Raw genomic sequence first — 18,406 nt, 5'->3', positions numbered from 1 at the left:
GCGATGTTAACAACCTCATGATAAATATGTTTTTAACTTAGGATCATACCTGTGTTTAGTCTAGAAAAAGGTAAATGTGTACATTTTATTATAAAGTTGTGTAGCCTATATTTACAGACCGTTGCAAAAACTAAGAAGCTTATAAACATCAGGTTTACAACTAAAAGAGCTTTGAAACACAATGAAAGATGTTTGGAGTTTTATTTGAGTTATTCATTTAAACTTTGTGTCTAAGAGATGCTGATTTGAAACCGTTGTTACATACAGTTACGGTTTCTGCCGGAGAGAGGGGAGGCCGTCCCAAAGCTTGCTGCTGTATTTACTCCCTCCATCTGACAGGAGGGAGCCTCGGTGAGCTGCGAGTGTGGCTACAGACGGAGTTCACTCCATCACGGAGGGGTTGCGTCGACGGAGTGGTTTGGGATTGGGCCTGTATTTTATCCATGGATGTATGGGTTGAGGTCTACGCATTAAAAGCGTCACTACGTTGTTACGTTTAGGCGTTACCCAGTACGTCCTTACGTCATCAGATCGCTTCTTCCGCTGCCGGGTAGAGTGAACGTGAGGAGCTGCCTGAGACGAAAAGCAGAAGTGCCTAAAAACGTCGCAACAATTGCAGATACATATTTTTAGGAAACCGAGTGACAGCCAAGAAAAATACTAACAGCACTGTGTCCAAGATCTGTTAAAGCCAATCCACTAAAGGTAGGTGTAACTTCGCTGAAACAAGGAGTTATTTAGCGTTATTAGCCACCGGCATGTGAACGATGGCTAAGCCCTTTTCAGCTAAGATGCTAGCAAGAACATAACCGTCTGATCCCTAACGGAATAAGCCAGCTAGGGCGAGGCTACCAATGAATATAAACAGCTACTGCTGCATCTGTTTGATTACATTGCAGACACATCTAGCGCCTTTGAGCTTCGGTACTTAACTTTTGCCGCATCAGCCCACAGCGAGAAGCTAACTCAAGATAGCGGGGTGCTTGGTGAGTTCAGGGCGGGGAAAACGACTCGGTAATGTCCGCCGGAGCCAGTGGTCGAGATTAGCCGGTGACAGAAACCTAGCTACGTTATTACCAACGTTATATATCGTTAATATGTAAATCGACTACTCATTTGATTAATTCCATTGTGTAGCTTGTTGGTACGTGCTTAAACAGTATGTAGGATAGCCGCATAGCTGGCCAGTTGGCTGCAGCTACCGTTAGCCTTGAAGTTTCTAACCGGGCCCTGTTGCGTTTGCTAACCGTTACATGCTATTGGAATGTCCAAGTTGCCTAGTAACTCAGAGCTGGAACCAACGTTTATTCATTTTGACAATCTTACACTTTTTTTTCATCATTTATCAATTGGCCGATGAAACAACAAATGGTGACCAACTGTCAAAACATATATTAAATTCAGTGCTTTCATTTAGGTATGAGCAGGTGCCATTTTTGCTATGTCAAAAATACTCTGTTAAAGGACTGCATTCAAGCTATTGACGTACTTCAATAGAAATATTAGCATCAAAATAAATCTTATTAACAAAAAGGAAAAGTATTCACAGTACATAGTAACCCATTTCAAATATTTACAGAAATTATTAATGTAATAATTGTTTAATGTTGCAGCTGTTAAAGGTAGAGATACTTTTTTGAAACACTTTTATATACTTCCAGGCAACTTCAATTACAATACATCATATTTATAGGTTAATTAATAATATTAATCTTGCAAATCTAAAAAAGAAATAAAAGCTCTAGAAAGTTGTTATTAGAATTAAATACCTGCACTTTATATTGTAAATTGTGTGCTATTTATTAAGTACAGAAGCGTATATTTAGACATTGCATCCGTGAATGTGTGGCAATGACATTAGTACATTTCAACAGTTTTATTTCATGAATCTGCAACAAACCCTGCATTAAGAACCTACCTAATATGGTGGGTTTTTAATATAAGATTGTTGTTGTTTTTTTACCAACACATGACAAAATATTCTCATTTATGGTGTCATTTCTCATTTACTTGTGAAACCATCTACCAGGATCAGATTTTTGTTAACACAATAGTCGACCATGTCAGAAGGGACCTGTTATTTTTACAGGCTCGCTATATATTACTTTCAGCTGTTGAGGAAATAACTGGATATGAGCCACACCAGTGAATGTGGATGAGCGTTTCGTCTGTAACTGGAGACATTTTTAAAATTATTTATTTATAGAGACATATCATTGTCTGTAATGATTGTAGTGCGTACACGATGACTTGAAGCCTCACTTGCTCTGTTTTTAATGACTTATGTAACTGACAACACTGGTTATCACATCAAGAAAATAATGACTGGTTGATTTTGAAGTGAAACTATAAATCATGCTGATAATAAGAATATTCTTTTGGAAGCCAGCATGCCTATGGTGCAGCAGTTCTCCTGTCCAAAAGCCACAGGCTCTGTTGGCTAGAAGGTGTTTAACTAAAAGCAAACCTGAAATATGTCAACTTGGATGCCAAGTTTCATGTTCAATGTGATTTATATTACAATGAATCTAAATTCGGTACATATTATGTTTCTGTGTTGCCTAAAGCTAAAGCTGTAAGTTAATTCATCCATTTAGTGCTAGTACTGGTTCAACTTTTCTAATGTTAATATTATATGCTTTTCTCTTTCTTATATGGTACTAAACTTATGTTTTTGAATAGTCATTTTGGATATTGTAATGAAATGGTACCTTACTAATGGTCACTCAAGAAAATACTTTGAAGATTAATTGATAATGAAAATAATCAGGAATTAAGTTTTGCCTCCAAAATAAAAAGTACATTATTTAAAGGCAATTGTTTATCTGAGAATATGTCTCTATACAAATAATGTATTAATCAATAACCACAGTTGCATGTATCTGTGCTTTATACAGTTCTTAGTCATATTATTTACAAAGTCTATAGTTAAAAATTCCACCCATTGACGACACAGCATTTATCATGCGTTAACTCATTGACACCAGCTCTGTTTCTGTGTTGGCTGTGACCAGTCACTGTCACTCTGACTCATAAACCAGTCATGTAAATCTTTCTCACACTTGCTCTCTCGTCTGTGTCAGCAGGTGACCGACAATGGCTGTGAACGTGCACTCCACCTCAGTGACCAGTGAAAACTTAAGTCGTCATGACATGTTGATCTGGATCAATGAATCTCTACAGATGAACCTCACCAAGATAGAAATGTTGTGTACAGGTAAGAAATGTCTCATATTGGGGGGACCCGATCCGTCATGACTGTGTGTGTGATTGCACTGGTGCTATGGTGCAGTAAGTCAGTGGTGCTGTCAGTTATCTAAAGAGCACACCAACATATGCATAACTGGCTAAAAGAACTTTAGTGCCATTATCCCTGTAACATAGCATTACATGATAGGGTGTACATTTGCAAATGAAATTAAGAATTGACTGAGTTATTGGTGTAGTCTGAAAGGGTTAAATGTCTGTGCTGAACTTGTAATATCGCTATATGCTACCTTAAGCAGCTTTTCCATCACTATTTAAGATCAATTTTTAATGTGGATAATTGTAATCGTCCAGGTGCTGCCTACTGCCAGTTCATGGACATGCTGTTTCCCAACTCTGTGCCTCTGAAGAAAGTTAAATTTGCTGCCAAGCTGGAGCACGAATACATTCATAACTTCAAGCTTCTGCAAGTTTCCTTCAAAAAGATGGGAGTCGACAAAGTAAGTAACCACACATCTACTGCACCTTACACATTGGAATTACATGAGGCATCCAAGAGATCCTAAGATCATTTCTGATATTGAAGTGTGTGATTTGTTGTTGGTTCAGTCTCGAGCACTTTGATGTTAAAAAGAGACATGTTTTTTAAGAAGCAGAGTAGTTAAAGGAAACAAAAAACGGCAGCCCATTTTTGTTTTGTTTTTCCTTGTCCTTTATTTTGTTATTTTGAATTGCATAAAATATTGTGAAGGTGTTTGTAAAGAAGATGTTTGCTCTTTTTTACATTACACCTGAGCAACATGGCTCATTGCTGCTAGCTTGAAGGCCTCTCATGGAAATGGTTACAGGCAAACCATCCAACAGAGGATGACAAGACTACAGTTGTCAATGAACATAACTTCCACTGTAAGACTACAATAAGTAATATACTGGAAAATGACATAGATGCAACCTTCCAAATGTCATTGAAACTTCCAATGGGTTACTAAGCTTTCACCATGGAGCAGAAGTGGGAAGGGTTTGCATATCATGAATAGTGTCAAGTTCTTAACAGCTGTCGTCAGAAGTCCCTGGAAATGAGTCATGTTGCCTTGTTGAGGATTAGTTTGCATTTTATCTGGATTACTGGGCAACTTCCTCTTTCTTGTGTAAAAACACTACACCTATACTTACTAAACTCCCCTCTCTTTTGACACTGTAATGAAGACGCGTCCATACAGCGACAATGGTGTATAAAGGCGTGCCAAATGAATATTATAAATGAGTAACCTCACTCTAAAGTTTCTTACTGGTATCAGGGCTCGACAGTAACGGTTGCCAGGTTGCCATTGGCAACCATTCAGAAAAGATGTCAACCACTTCTTGGCCTTTGGTTGCCATCAGTGGCAACCAGTTTTTAACATAAAGAAATAAGGACAGCAAACGGCTAAATATGCACCCCAAAATAGATCAATGTTAATTATTTGTTGTATTAAGAGTGATATTTAATTATTGTTGTGACCAGTCGCAACCTGATACTTAAGTTGCACGTGCATTGGTGTGATTACGGAGCCAGAAAGCGATGCACGTTTACTCGCGTGCGCCGTGTTTGTTTTACAAAAAATGGCGAAGCAAATTAAGTTGTTTGACTGTGGGGTAAAAAGTTCAGCCAACCCGTCAACATCTCAAACGAATGTTCAAAGTGATTCAACTGATAACGCACAAGGTGAACCCGAACGAAAGCAAAGAGGAAATGTGTAAAGTCTTGGGAGGCGAAATATATATATGTACATTCTGCTCCGTTGTGCATTTACTTCCGCTAAAAGTTACTTCAAAAATAAGAGTCCCGATCTTATTACTACCAAAATAAAAGTGCTAAATGAAACTTTTCCATAGAAAAATATTGGCATACAAATATAATCACTTCTATAAGTAACACATTTTAAATATAGTTAGACATATTAAAGGTAATTTACAGCATTAATAATTAATATCTAATTCTTAACTGTGAATGGTTTTCATTTATTTAACATTAGAAATGTATTAGTCTGGCCAATCCAAGACATCAATGCTGAAGGGCCAGTGGGTCTATGGTAGGGCTGTGCATCTTCACTGGTCTCACGATTCGATTCGATTACGATTATCCTGTCTTCGATTCGGTTCGATATCACGATTCATACCAATGCGTTGCATGCTCAATTTTCTATATTACTTCACATGGCTTATTTTTCATCAATGCATACATGCAGTAAATACATATGAACTCTCTTTTTATTATTTAGAAAGTGCTTCAGAAATCAATAACATAAATGTCTTGACATTAATTTATAAACCAAAATAAATGAATTGTATAGGTCTAGCCTCCGTGTGTGAAGTTGTTCCATCCTCAAAAACAAAAAGCTAATGCTTCTGCAGTCTAGCTGCAGCTTCTAGCCACGGTCTTCTGTTAAAAAAGGACACTGAATGTCCTGAATGTGGCATCACACAGTGTTGAGTCTGAACACAGCAGACAACAGGAGTATTTACAACAGCATATACAAACAAAAATACTGCATGTGGGTGCACACTTACATTCTCTGTCTTACTGTTACATAAATCCCATGAATGTATGAGATTAAATTAGCTTCATTATATCTCAGTGATTAAGTGAATAATAAAGTTTCTATCGGGTCACTCTCAGCCTGTCACTCATTATTTTCAGGGAGGGGGCGGGGCTTGGAGGAACGGAGAGGAGACAGTGATCGCGGAAGCTTTTTTCCTCCTGCCTTCACAAACGTATATATCGTCTGAAAATTGCTAGAGGACATTCATACTATGCAATCCAAGACTTAATTAAATCCACCAAAAACCTGACATGATTGTAACGCGATTATTTTTGAAAAACATAAATCCCTGTGCCGCAGCGACACGGAGTGATTCAGAGCGGGTCCTTCTGCTGTTGGTTCTGGACTGGTGTTCTTGTGTTGGTGGATAAAGCAGACCTCCTCCGTGTTCGGTGTTGCTGTCACGTCTGTTCCCTGATCTCTGCGTCACCGACCGATTTGATATTAAAGTGACAGAAAAAACGTTATAGTAAAGCCGCGGCCGGAAAATCAGTAAGCAACCTTACTACTCTATAACCGATTATCTTCCGTCACTGCATCGAGACCGAATCGTCCACGTCCGCATCGCAATGCATCGTAGAAACGATTATTTTCAACACCCCTAGTCTATGGTGGGGATCAGCTCAAAGGTCAAGAAAACCCACATTTGAAAGGGAGACAACGGATGACGAACCTAGTGACTTGCTCAATTCATTTTTGAGGGATCTGTGAAGAACATGACAACAGCTGCACTACTGGTATTTTGTATACCAGCAATTGCGGGTGGAAAAGTTTACTACCACTTAGGTTTCAAATAATTGTCGCTCCCTCCCAACCAGCTGAGCTGCTGATCTGGTCATGAGTCATGCTGTTTGTTTCTCTGCACTTTGTCACCTTTTGGATATTATTTACTCTGTTTTCATCTGTTACAAATCTACACATAGGCAGATTTACCAATGCTCTACTGTCATTTTCTCAGGGATGTAAGTCAATTAATCTTGGTTTAGTTGACCTAATATGAGTGTAATGGTGTAACACACATTGTGCAGCTGCTGCCATATGATAAGGCATGAGTTAGACTTTGCCAAGTTTTTAGATCTATTCCTTATTTATACGCTTTTTAATATAAAGTGCATTTAATAATTGCTTTGAGAACTTCTTGATGCCTCATAATGTCTTGATCTTGCTGACAGAGATTAAAAGTAGGGATGCCAGCGATTATTCGAATATTCGTTACAGTCTCCATAATCGAATATTATTTTTAAAAATCGATTTTATTTATATATATTTTTTTAATTATTTATGTATTTTTTTTTTCTGGCTTAGTTTCAACCAAAATATATATAAATATATATATGCTAATAATAGTAATAGTATTAATAATTGTAAATGGCCATTGGTCACACCACCAGTTTGTTTTACTGTAAACTTGGAGGAAGCCCCCCCCCCCCCCCCTCCCTCTCTCGTGCGACTAAAGATGAACAAAGCGGCAGGTAAAAAGAGTTCCTCCTCGTGGAACTACTTCGAACTTACAAGTCCAAAGGAAGTTAAATGCAAGCTCTGCGAAAAGACGTTGGTCTATCACAGCTCAACCTCAACAATGCGTTCGCATTTGAGTGCGAAGCACGCCAACGAGGTTACAGAGAAAGACGCAGCACAGCCGGCCATTACCAACTTCACTTCAAGGCCACGTCGTTGTGATGACATGCTTGTTTGTTGTTTGTACTGTTAAACATGTTACAGTAAAGACAACAACGGAATTCCTTTTGTCTGAGTTTTTTTTTTTCTCCCGCGGGGGGGGGGGGGCGAATAATCGATTATTATTCGTTAGGGCTGCCGAATAATCGATTTTGATCATGGTCACTTTCTGGCAACCCTAATTAAAAGGGGCATGGCAGATGTAGCTGAGTCATATGTTTGCAGACTGAACATGCAGCAGCTTGCAGGACTATCGACAAAGCAGTCATCATTTATTCATGTTTCAACTTCCTGTCTGCCGCCCATTTGTTTGAACTCGCTACTGTCCATCTGCGCTCCGTTTGAAATGCCTGCAGTGTTGATTTATAGATCAGTGTAAGAGATGCTTGAACATGTAGCACACATCAGCATTCATGGCTGTTCAGGGTTATAATCCCCGGCATTGTGCCTGCATTGTGAACTTTGCTCTCGTTCAGGCTTTGTGTATTGTCCACTGATGTCAGCTTCCTGTATCGCCGAGTAATTTGGTTTACTGCTGACGTCGATTTTTTTTAATTTTTACTGCTGCTTTCTTTTCCTTTCTATGGATTTGATCCCAGCTAAATTTGTGTTTTAATATGTAATCAATGCATTTGCAGAGCTTAGCATCCTCTGATGTCTATACCGTTTTTATTTGTTGTGCTTTCTGGGCCGGTTTCACCTTTTTTAGTAGAGCAAAGTATGAACCCTTGGTATATTTTGGCTTCAGATTCAAGCCATATTATTATTTTTTCTTTTTATTAAAACATAAGGTGTGAACTACGAAGGGATGTTGAATTTTAAAAACTCATTATATATGCATTGTATTTATTTTTAAAGCTAACTGACGGCAACAAATTGAACTGATATCAGATGGACTCAGAAGGGAATCGGGATGTAATTTGTATCTGCAATTTAGCAACTGGCTAACACGTATACCTATTTGCTACAATTAATGCAAATATCAAAGAAAGAAGGGAGGATGGGTCCATGTTGTGTTTTAAAGCTGGTTTCAGTGGCCCCAAAGTTAAACTCAAATCAGTCATTGCAGGTTTTAATGAAACATTATGTAGATGCATGCAAGGTATTTAAAAGATGGTAATTGTGTGTCTCTGTATTGACGGTGATACTAGATTTGTAACACATTCTGCAGTGACTCACACACTGACAGAAGTGAAAACTTGTTGACCTAGAGCTGACAGGAAGATGTATGTCCAAACTTCCTGCTCTTTACTCTGGTCTCTTTTTGCTTTCAGATCATTCCTGTAGACAAACTGGTGAAGGGCAAGTTCCAGGACAACTTTGAGTTTGTCCAGTGGTTTAAGAAGTTCTTTGATGCCAACTACAACGGGACGGAGTACGACCCCGTGGAGGCGAGGCAGGGTCAGGACACCATGCCCATTCCCAACCCCTCCATGTCGGCTCTCTCCAAACCACCTAAAAAGGCCATCAGTCAAAGTCAGTCACAGTGTGAAAATAAATAGAAAAATGCTGCTGAGTTAAAGTTTGTCTCTTGTTTAAACTTTATTTTCTTGTCTCTTCAGCTACTCAGAGGCCACCCGTTGCAAAGGTAGCACCCAAGTTGTCTAACGTCAGCGCGAGGAAGACGGTTCTTGGTGGAGGGGACGAGGAGAGGGCGGAGCTCATGAATGAGGTCAGCACACCGACGGTTTTTATGTTCTGTAAAATTGAGTTGCCTTAACCTGTTAAGCGGCGGGGGCATGACGCAACATCTTGCAAGAAACAGCATCTGAAGGCGGCTTAACATTTAAAAACTGAATTTGCTAAATGAGCCCTGAGCGAAAAAATGCTAGCGCACTTAGCACAGAACTCTAGGTATAAATACTTTATTACTTATCGGATCTGCACAAACAAGCTAGCTAGATATTAGCTAGCAAGCTGAGATTCCACAGATTCCAGAAATATAAGTATCATCACTGAGGGATCAAAACTCGACAGGAGAAGCAAAGCCAGACAACACACGACGTTGCTTTATGGAGCAAAATCGGGACATTTGTCTTACCTTTTGCTGTTTCTGATCAAAAGTTGTGTTCAATAGCATTAAAACGATCCATAGGTTAATCCAATGTGTCTGTCACTTTGAAATGATTACTGATAATCGTTCATTCCATTTTAATGTCAATAACGGAGATTTCATATTAGCTGCCTGCTACTAGAGTGTATGACAGCTTCCGATTTTGGGCATTCTAGCTTCGCATCACTCATTCACCAATGGGTAATGTTTAGATGGATTTTAGGAACCACCCCTCGATTCTATTGGCTCTAACGGTTAAAAAGAGGTGTCAATCATCAAAATCGACCGAGGGGGGCCAGAGATATAGAAAATGCACCCAAATGACCCCAGAAGTTTTTTTATATCTCTCTAAAAAGGTCACATGTCACTTGTTTTGCATCAATCTTGATACAGGGTACTTATTATATGTTATAGTTTGGATTCCTAAAGCTTTTAGTCTACCATCCCATCATTCAAGGGTGGTTTTCATTATAAGTAATGTTTTCTTTTGGACGGACACTATAATTTACATTTTCTTTACTATGTTCAATCTGAATTTACTTTAAAATAAAAAAAATCTGTATTGATTCTGACTTTTCTACATCCAACTCACAGGTTTATCATTGCTTTGAGAAAAAAGATTATTCATTTACCCATTTTAGAAGTGAAGATATAGTCATTTGTTCTGGGAATGTCATTTTCGAGCCAGAGACCTGAAAAACAGGCTCGGGGTTTAACTGGTTAAAAGAAAGGAAAGTAATGTTTTCTGACCGTTTTCCCCCCAGGTTGAGCTCCTGAAATCTACCATTCAGGACATGGAGAAGGAGAGAGACTTTTATTTTGGAAAGCTGAGGAACATTGAGCTGATTTGCCAGGAGAAGGATGGAGAGGGCGACCCCACAATGCAGAGGATCATCGACATCCTCTACGCCACAGATGTGAGTTAATCTGCTGTTCTTCATAACATTCACAGGGTTCCCGCGGGGTCTTAAAAAGTCTTACATTTGATAATCAGAATTTAAGGCCTTAAAAAGTCTTAAATATGATCAAAAAAATAAGAAAGGTCTTAAATATGATTTAGAAGGTCTTTAAAAATGATCGGATTTGAAAGGTACTTCTGTGTTGCGATTGCGTCTAAATGTGTTTTGGGGGAAATGTCCGGGCTGCAAAGTAACCAGTACGGTAATAGCCTTTCAGTTCCCCCAAACAATTTGTATTCAAATCAAATCAAGTTTTATTTATATAGCACATTTATAAACGATTTTTGGTCGAGCCAAAGTGCTGTACATATAATAAAAATAGCCTTCAGTAGAGACACTTTACAGCAAATACAACAGCACAGATTGTTCAGAATATCAGTATGAGAAAAACGACACCCTCTGTCCCTAAGGACAGAGGGTGTCGTTTTCATGTCGTACAAGGAAAAACTTCCAGAGAAAACCCACAGTTTAAGGGGGGGAAATGGGAGAAACCTCAGGGAGAGCAACAGAGGAGGGATCCCTCTCCCAGTATTGAAATAAATCAACATGGAACCAGTAATCACTAACTTTGTTTCCCCCGGCCCCTTATTGGAGAACACCCAGCTAGTAACCTAGCAACCAAGCTTCAGCTAGTGGCAGTCAGAAACTCAGGTATCTTTTAATCTACTAATAAATATGGGGAAGTGTAAATTCAACCGTATTTGGTAGAAACACAAATGTAGTGCTTGGTTGAAACCAGTGGAGGGAAACGTGTTTGAAGCCCGCTGCACCCTTTGCAAACAAAAATTGCGTTTGTTTTGCTAATGCAGCATTAGCTAGTGAAGCAGCTCCCGCAACAACACCGGGGGACCTCCGGGCGATGTTTGAGTCTACGTCAACCCTAAAAGCTGAGGTGCTGTGGATGCTAAATACCGTAGCTAAACACCAATCATACAACAGCAGAGCTCTGACTATAGCTCTTGTCTCACTCTCACACACACACACACACACACACACACACACACACACACACACACACACACACACACACACACACACACACACACACACACACACACACACACACACACACACACACACACACACACACACACACACACACACACACTTTTTGTCTAACACACTGACACAGTTCTGTGTACTGTTATGTTCAGTCATCGTTCTTATGTTGAACATGAATACATTTACTTTGTAAGTAATTATGGGACGTATTTCTTCTTTCCTAGCAATTTTCCTTCATACTTTCTTGCCGTGAAATAGGTCTTATTCTATTCAAAGTGGTCTTAAAAAGTCTTACATTTGAGTTGGTGAAACCTGCAGGAACGTTGAATTCAGTGGAGCTGTATTTGGATTCAAAGTCCAAGGAGTTTATGGATATAAAAACATGTCTGTCATTTAGTCAGACTATTTAACAGAATTTTTAAAACTGCCATCATTAAAAAAAACATTTAGACAGTTACATTTTCTTAATCTTAACAATAGAACATTACATATACGTAAAGCAGATTTTAAACAATAATAAAAAATATTCTTCTACACTTTCTTTTTTAATAAATCAACAAAGACCAAAACTAACAGTATCTACCAACAAGTTTGTGCGTGTTCATTAAAGCCTGACCGGATAGTCACTAGGGCACCAAGTGTAGATACATCTGCTGTCGAAAATAGTCTTGAGTCCTTAAGTTTGATAGATGGTTTGACAATAACGACTATCTGCACTTTATGCTTTTAACATTCGCCCTAAAATAAACCATTATTTTTAATAAATGTATTTTGACTTCAATGCCAGATTAAAGCCTATTTGCTCTGCTGTTAACCTCTTAAGACCTGAGCCTGTTTTTCAGGTTTCAGGTTCGAAAATGCCACTAAATTAATAATCTTTTCTCTCAAAGCAAGGTTACATCTGTGAGTTGGATGTAGAAGTGTCAGAATCAATATAGATGTTTTTATTTTAAAGTAAATTCAGATGGAACATAGTAAAAACATGTAAATTCTAATGTCCGCCTAAAAAAAACCCATTACTTATAGTGAAAACCACCCTTGAATGATGGGTTAGTAGACTAAAAGCTTTAGGAATCCAAACTATAACATATAATAAGTACCCTCTATCAAGATTGATGCAAAACAAGTGAAATTTGACCTTTTTAGAGAGGTTTAGAAATATAAAGTCCAGGCGGATTCACCTCTGGGTAATTTGGGAACCATCAGTTCCATTTGAACTTTTTCACTGTAAAAATCATTTTATTACTTTGAATTATCACTATAGGTATTCATTCCATCGAAATACAACTGTTGTGAAAAAAAATAAAATAAAAAAATAAAACATACTCTGTTATCCTCTTAGGCCCCACGGACCCGAAATCGCGTCATTTGCAGGAAACAACGTCTAAGGAACCTTAATATTTAATAAACTATGAATATTTTATATCCATATAACGGGGAAAAACTAATTTAACTGATCTTTTTCATTTATTTTTTCAAAAAAAACACAATGCTAACAGTGAGCCTCTGAATTAGCCCCGAGCGAAAAATGCTAACCTATTACTGCACCGAAAATCACTCCTAGCTCCCTTATTACTTGTCCTAGCTCCACATCCAACACATTGTTTATGATCGTAAAGACACAGAATCTAACGGTGCTTACCTCAACACTGAAAGATACAAACTCGCGAGGTTATCAACAAAAACGTACATCAAAACAAGTGGCGCTAGGTACTAACATGCGCTAGGCTAACATAGCTTACCTTCCTCTTTGTCTGGTCTAAACTGGTCTTCAATGGCATTACAACGATGAAGTAGATAATCCATAGGTTAATATCCAATGGGGCTGTGTCCCCTTTGAAATGTTCTGATTATCTATAACCAATAAAACTGCAATTCCGTTATCTGCTGTCCGCTCCGTGCGCTCTGGGTCTTGCAATTCCTGCTTCCTTCCGTAGTAAACAATAAGTAAAGTCTGCTGCGTAATGTACTTACGCTGGCTGGTATTCTTTATACTTTACGCAGGACCATATCTCTGGAACCCATTGGTCGATTTGGGTGATTTACACCTTTTTCTTAACCATTACATCCAATAGAATCGATGGGCAGTTCCCAAATCCACGTAAACATTACCATTGCGGACGTAATAGAGAAGCAAACGAAGCATATCTGAAAGTACAAGCCTGGACGGCAAAACTTTATACCCAGTATATTGCCATAAATATGATGATGGATTATCAGTACAAATTTCTACGTGACACAAAGACATTGGATTAACCTTGAGTGGCGTTTTTATTCCGTTGAACACAACTTTTGATTACAAATCAAAAAAGGTAAGACGTAATTATTGTAATATTTTTGAAACCGGATGTTGTTTACTTTCTCTTTTCTGGCTGATAGCTCCAGGAATTCGGGCTCGTACAGTGATGACATTACATGTGTGGAATCTGTGGAGTCTCAGCTTTAATCGGATATCTTGTTTGTGCAGTTACGATAAGTAATAAGGGCATTTCTACCGTGAGTGCTGTGAAAAAGTCCGTTAGCATTAGTTAGCATTTTTTCGCTCCATGCTAATTCAAAGGCTTGGTATTACTCTTGTGTTTCTTTTAGCTAAAAATGGTTCACATTGTCAGTTAGCTGAGTTTCTTACCGTTAAAAGGGTATGGAACATTAATAGTTTCATAAATGTTAAGAAGCCCTGAGACATAGTCTCGTAAAAAAACGGTGGGAGGGGTCCACTGGGGGGACCCTCTGGCTTAAGAGGTTAACAACTGCTGATTCCATTGTAAATTCCTGCAGAGGAATGGCATGCGGCTCACTGAGGATAGAAGCTTTACTGGTACTGGCTGCTATTTACTACACCATTATGTCACTTTGCTCGTGGGTGGGTGTAGCTGGCCTTTGACCGTGTTGGTATAACACATTCTCTAAAAAGGTGTGATTGTTTGTTTGAACATTCAATAAAAAATGACTCTTTATAATACTGGACAGTGAAAACAACAGGCTAAATAATACAAATGTTGTCGCTCAGTCATGGTTTAAATATGAATATATCATTTTATGTAATGAAGATTTCTGCTGACTTAGTTGTTTACTCAAAGTTCCTTCAAAATGTAAAAACCACAGGCTTTCTTTTGCACTCCCATTGACAGAATGAGTTGTACTAAATCGATTGGATGTTAACACAGGATGTCCGCGGGGTCTTAAAAAGTATTAAAAGTTGATAAATCTATTTAGCAATAATTAAGGCTATTAAAAAGTATTAAACGGCATTTTCCAAGATATTACATTTTGCAGCTTGTTTTTAATACGTATATAAATTGTCCAAAGAGGTTGTATTCTACAGTCTGCCTGAATGTAATCATTGCGTAGGTGTGTAGTGTGATTCTGTGAAGTTTATTTATGGCATCCCGTTGGGTTTGACGTCATCTGAACAGGACATCGCGCGCTCACTGCTTGATAGCGCGCGAAGGTCCGTTTACGCTGGTTGTTAAACAACATCGTTATGGGGAAATGCAAGTTTGCGTCCAAATGGTTGGAAGATAAGGAGGAAGGACAATCAATACTGTATATAGCAGGGGTGCCCAACCTTTTTTGAACCGAGAGCTACTTTTAAAGTTGCCAGTCTGCCGAGATCTACCAGTCCGAATAGAGAGGCGTAGCCATTACTGACAGCCTACTACCAGGTAAATACACACTTCTACTTGTAGAAGTACGACTGACGGACAACTTCTCAATTAAAAAAATAAGAAATCTAGACCGCAATATAATTAAACAAGCGAGTGCCTGTTTTTCCTGGCCAAGGACAGGTTCCTTGAACACAACACGAGCGTAACGTGTCTTCACGTGGTACATGTCTCGTCTGAAACGGGGAAAAAATCACGGACCGGTTGTCAATTTTAACTGATTTTAATATTTACTCACCATCAGCAGGTAGCAACAGAGGCTAATTGTATGTAACAGCCTGAACAAATACTAGAACAATATGCATCCAAAACATATTAACAACGTTTTAAAAAGAACGGTTCCCCACCCCTGCTGTAAATAATAATAAAAACCCTTGATTTATAACTTAACATCTCTGTCTCTTATTGATCTGAGTGTATTATAAAGAATAGCCAGTTAATTGAAGCATTATAGCACAGGCCTTTGTCAGATGGTATATTACGCAGTTTGTTTTGGAAAATGGCTCGGCTTTAACCTTTATATAAGTTGCAATGTCAGTTTTACATGTTAATCTGTATCCCAGCAAACACTTGCTGCATTTTTTAAAGGTGGGGTAGGTAAGTTTCAGAAACCGTCTCAAGTGCACTAAAATTTGAAAGTACACAGCCGAAAAGAATCCGCCCCTTCCTTCAGACTTCCTTACAGAGCACCTCCTCCAACACACATGAACGCGCACATGACGTCAGCAGACTGGTGAAAGTCTGGCGAGTCATTGAAGTACTGCTGCAATGCACGCCCAATGAGGGCACGAGATACATTTGTGCGTGCACGAGATGGAAGGCTGACCGACAGGGCGGCAATCGCGTGGTCGTGCTTTTTACAGAACTACGGCTTCCACAGATGAAGTTTTTGTATGGATTTATTGTCAAAGCACTTAAGATATTCATTGCTATCGGGATGTTAAGAGCATTCCATGGAATATAACAAAAAGTGTATCTCAAGCCGTTTTCTGAAACTTACCTACCCCACCTTTAAGTCGCAAAATATCTTAGCGTTGTGATCACTTTCATTTCTGGTGTAATAGTTTAGGATGGGTAATGAGAACAAACATGGTGCTGCACGATCGTTTTGGTTGCGTCTCATTGTCTTTCTTTCACTGTTTTTAGAATACTTCTCCTACCTCTTTGTCTTTTCTGCATTTTCTGCTCTTCTTGATGAACTATTAAGCCTCTTAAGTAACTTCTTCAAAGTCACTTTCTGGGATGGTAAAGCTGTTTGTTGTGCTGCTCATTCACCCCCCCCCCCCTCTCTGTGTCTGCAGGAGGGTTTCGTGATACCGGATGCTGAGGAGCAGGAGGAGTTTTAATATTCAAGACTGCAAGCAACTTTTCACTCGGATGCCCAGGTCTACAAACCACCTCGAGATCCTTCTTCAATTCAAGACAGCCAGTTTGGTTTAACGTCCAACAGCAAACCTGATCTCGACATGCCCCCCCACCCCCCTGTACCCATCCTCAACCCAAATCCCATCCTGCTGGACTTGTCCTTCTAGCCTTCAGCAGACGTACAGCTCCCTCTGTCCTGAACCATCTTTGATCAATAATCTACAAAGCCTCGGTCACTGCCTCGCAACCAACCCCCCCCGTAACCCCCCCCACCTTTAAAACCAGATTGTGCAGAACATATCTGGTTTCTGTAACGAACTTGAGTGTGAAAAGCACGGTGATGTTCTCTGTGTGAGTGTGTATTTGTGTGCGTGTGTGTGATTGTATGTGTTTAATAATCAATTTGAAACAAATCAAACATGAAGAACCTCCTCTGAAGACCCGGCTGTCCCTCTGTCCCAAACTAACACACACTTTTTGTTTGTGTTTAAAGACACTGCAGCCATTTTGTGCCTTCCCGTTGACACTGATTTGTATTCAATTGGAGGAAAATGGAAAAGCTGTAGTTTTGCATAATTTCAAACCAAATCTGAGGTGTACTTTTTGCTAACTGTTGCCAATTTTAGTCATTTGAGTTGTGTGTTTTGAAATAAAAAATGTAACTTCAAGCCTGTAGGCATTTAGAAAAAACCTAGAATTCCAGTTTTATGTAGCCGATATGTTTCTAAGATAATGAAATGAGGAAAAGCAACTTGTGACGCCAACAGGCTGGGTTTAGTCTGGGACAAGGCAGCAGTCGGTCTTCTCATGGCCTTTTTTTTTTCCACCACGGACATCATCCTGATTTTGTCCCGTTGAGCTTCAGAAGCTTTTGTAAATGTATGCTACTGTTTTATCTCATTTTCCCGTCAACTCTCTTTTGACCTTTTTTCAGGCACCTGTCCGTCATTGTCTCGGCTTTATACAACTGTTTTCTGTTAAGGTTTAGTTTACTTCTCACAATAACTTTTGATCAACATGCCAATTAGTAAAAAGTGGAATGACTGTATGATCAACGGCGTTCTGTAGGTCTGTCTCTGTTTTATACCAGTGGCCCTTACTAAGACCTGCAGTGGCTCCTGTGCTTCTCTCAGGCTTTGTCAGGTAGATCAATGAATGCTTTGCTGATTGCTAAAGTTGGATCTTTTTTCCCTGAAACTGTTAAAAGAAAAAATTGCATGATCAATGAGTTGCCACCGTGAAGGCATATTCCTCTGGGAATGCAAGACGGGTGTCGTCTTCCTCTTTTCTTTTCCAATCTCCACTCCTTGATTGACCAATTTTAATACTAATAATATGATGAATTGTGGATCTGAATTAAGACCAGTTTGTTCCACTGTACTCTGTAAAAGTGCTTAATCTGAAACAACACAAACTGTTAACAGCAATGTGTTATTCGAGTACTAAACTATCAATGGCCTTATTCATAGCATTTTCTTTCATAAGAAAACATTGTTCTTAACTTCTTATTTTATATTTTTCTTTAATGTAAGTTTCTGCTGTATGGGCAAATGTTTGTACTGTTAGTCATATTTTAATGTGTTCTGAAAATAAACAACATTGGAGGTATTTTTGGACAAAGATGTGTCAGGGTGCAGCAGAGCGCCTGTCTCATAAAGCAGAAACATTGATGGTGTTTCGCAGTAGCAGATTTTAAATCAAGGATTTCCAGTAAATTATTTGTTTGTCTTGCAACAAGTTGAGCAGAAAATGCATCACGACTACTACTACTACTACTACTACTACTGCACTATATTCTGCAGAAGTCAATTAAAGATGAAATACTGAGTTGAGCGTTTTTCTCTTTGGACAAACGGATCAGCTGATCAATCATTTTAGACGTGCAGTTGTTTTATA

General features: G+C 38.9%; 1 protein-coding gene across 2 annotated transcripts; it reads left to right on the top strand.

The window, feature by feature from the left end:
- Window positions 1–486: 486 nt before the first annotated feature.
- Window positions 487–18,118, top strand: LOC117449288 (microtubule-associated protein RP/EB family member 1-like). 2 transcript variants are annotated; one of them, XM_034086867.2, is made up of 7 exons: window positions 487–705; window positions 3,084–3,217; window positions 3,562–3,707; window positions 8,741–8,942; window positions 9,029–9,138; window positions 10,284–10,436; window positions 16,447–18,118. In XM_034086867.2, the coding sequence occupies exons 2-7, from the start codon at window positions 3,097–3,099 to the stop codon at window positions 16,489–16,491; spliced, it is 777 nt and encodes a 258-aa protein (XP_033942758.1). In that variant the 5' UTR covers window positions 487–705; window positions 3,084–3,096; the 3' UTR covers window positions 16,492–18,118. The 2 variants fall into 2 exon arrangements, with proteins under 2 accessions (XP_033942758.1, XP_033942757.1); XM_034086866.2 differs by having other exon boundaries at window positions 489–705; window positions 3,087–3,217.
- The last annotated feature ends 288 nt before the right edge of the window (window positions 18,119–18,406 follow it).

The sequence above is a fragment of the Pseudochaenichthys georgianus genome, chromosome 7, assembly GCF_902827115.2.
Source record: "Pseudochaenichthys georgianus chromosome 7, fPseGeo1.2, whole genome shotgun sequence".
NCBI classification, from domain to species: domain Eukaryota; kingdom Metazoa; phylum Chordata; class Actinopteri; order Perciformes; family Channichthyidae; genus Pseudochaenichthys; species Pseudochaenichthys georgianus.
Note: the sequence above shows the minus strand (reverse complement) of the source record. Positions and strands in the feature narration are given on the sequence as shown.

Coding starts and splice junctions, on each gene's coding strand:
- LOC117449288 (XM_034086867.2), top strand. CDS start 3,097: ATGGCTGTGAACGTGCACTCCACCTCAGTGACCAGTGAAAACTTAAGT. Junction 3,218..3,561: donor GATAGAAATGTTGTGTACAG/GTAAGAAATGTC, acceptor GTAATCGTCCAG/GTGCTGCCTACTGCCAGTTC. Junction 10,437..16,446: donor ACATCCTCTACGCCACAGAT/GTGAGTTAATCT, acceptor CTGTGTCTGCAG/GAGGGTTTCGTGATACCGGA.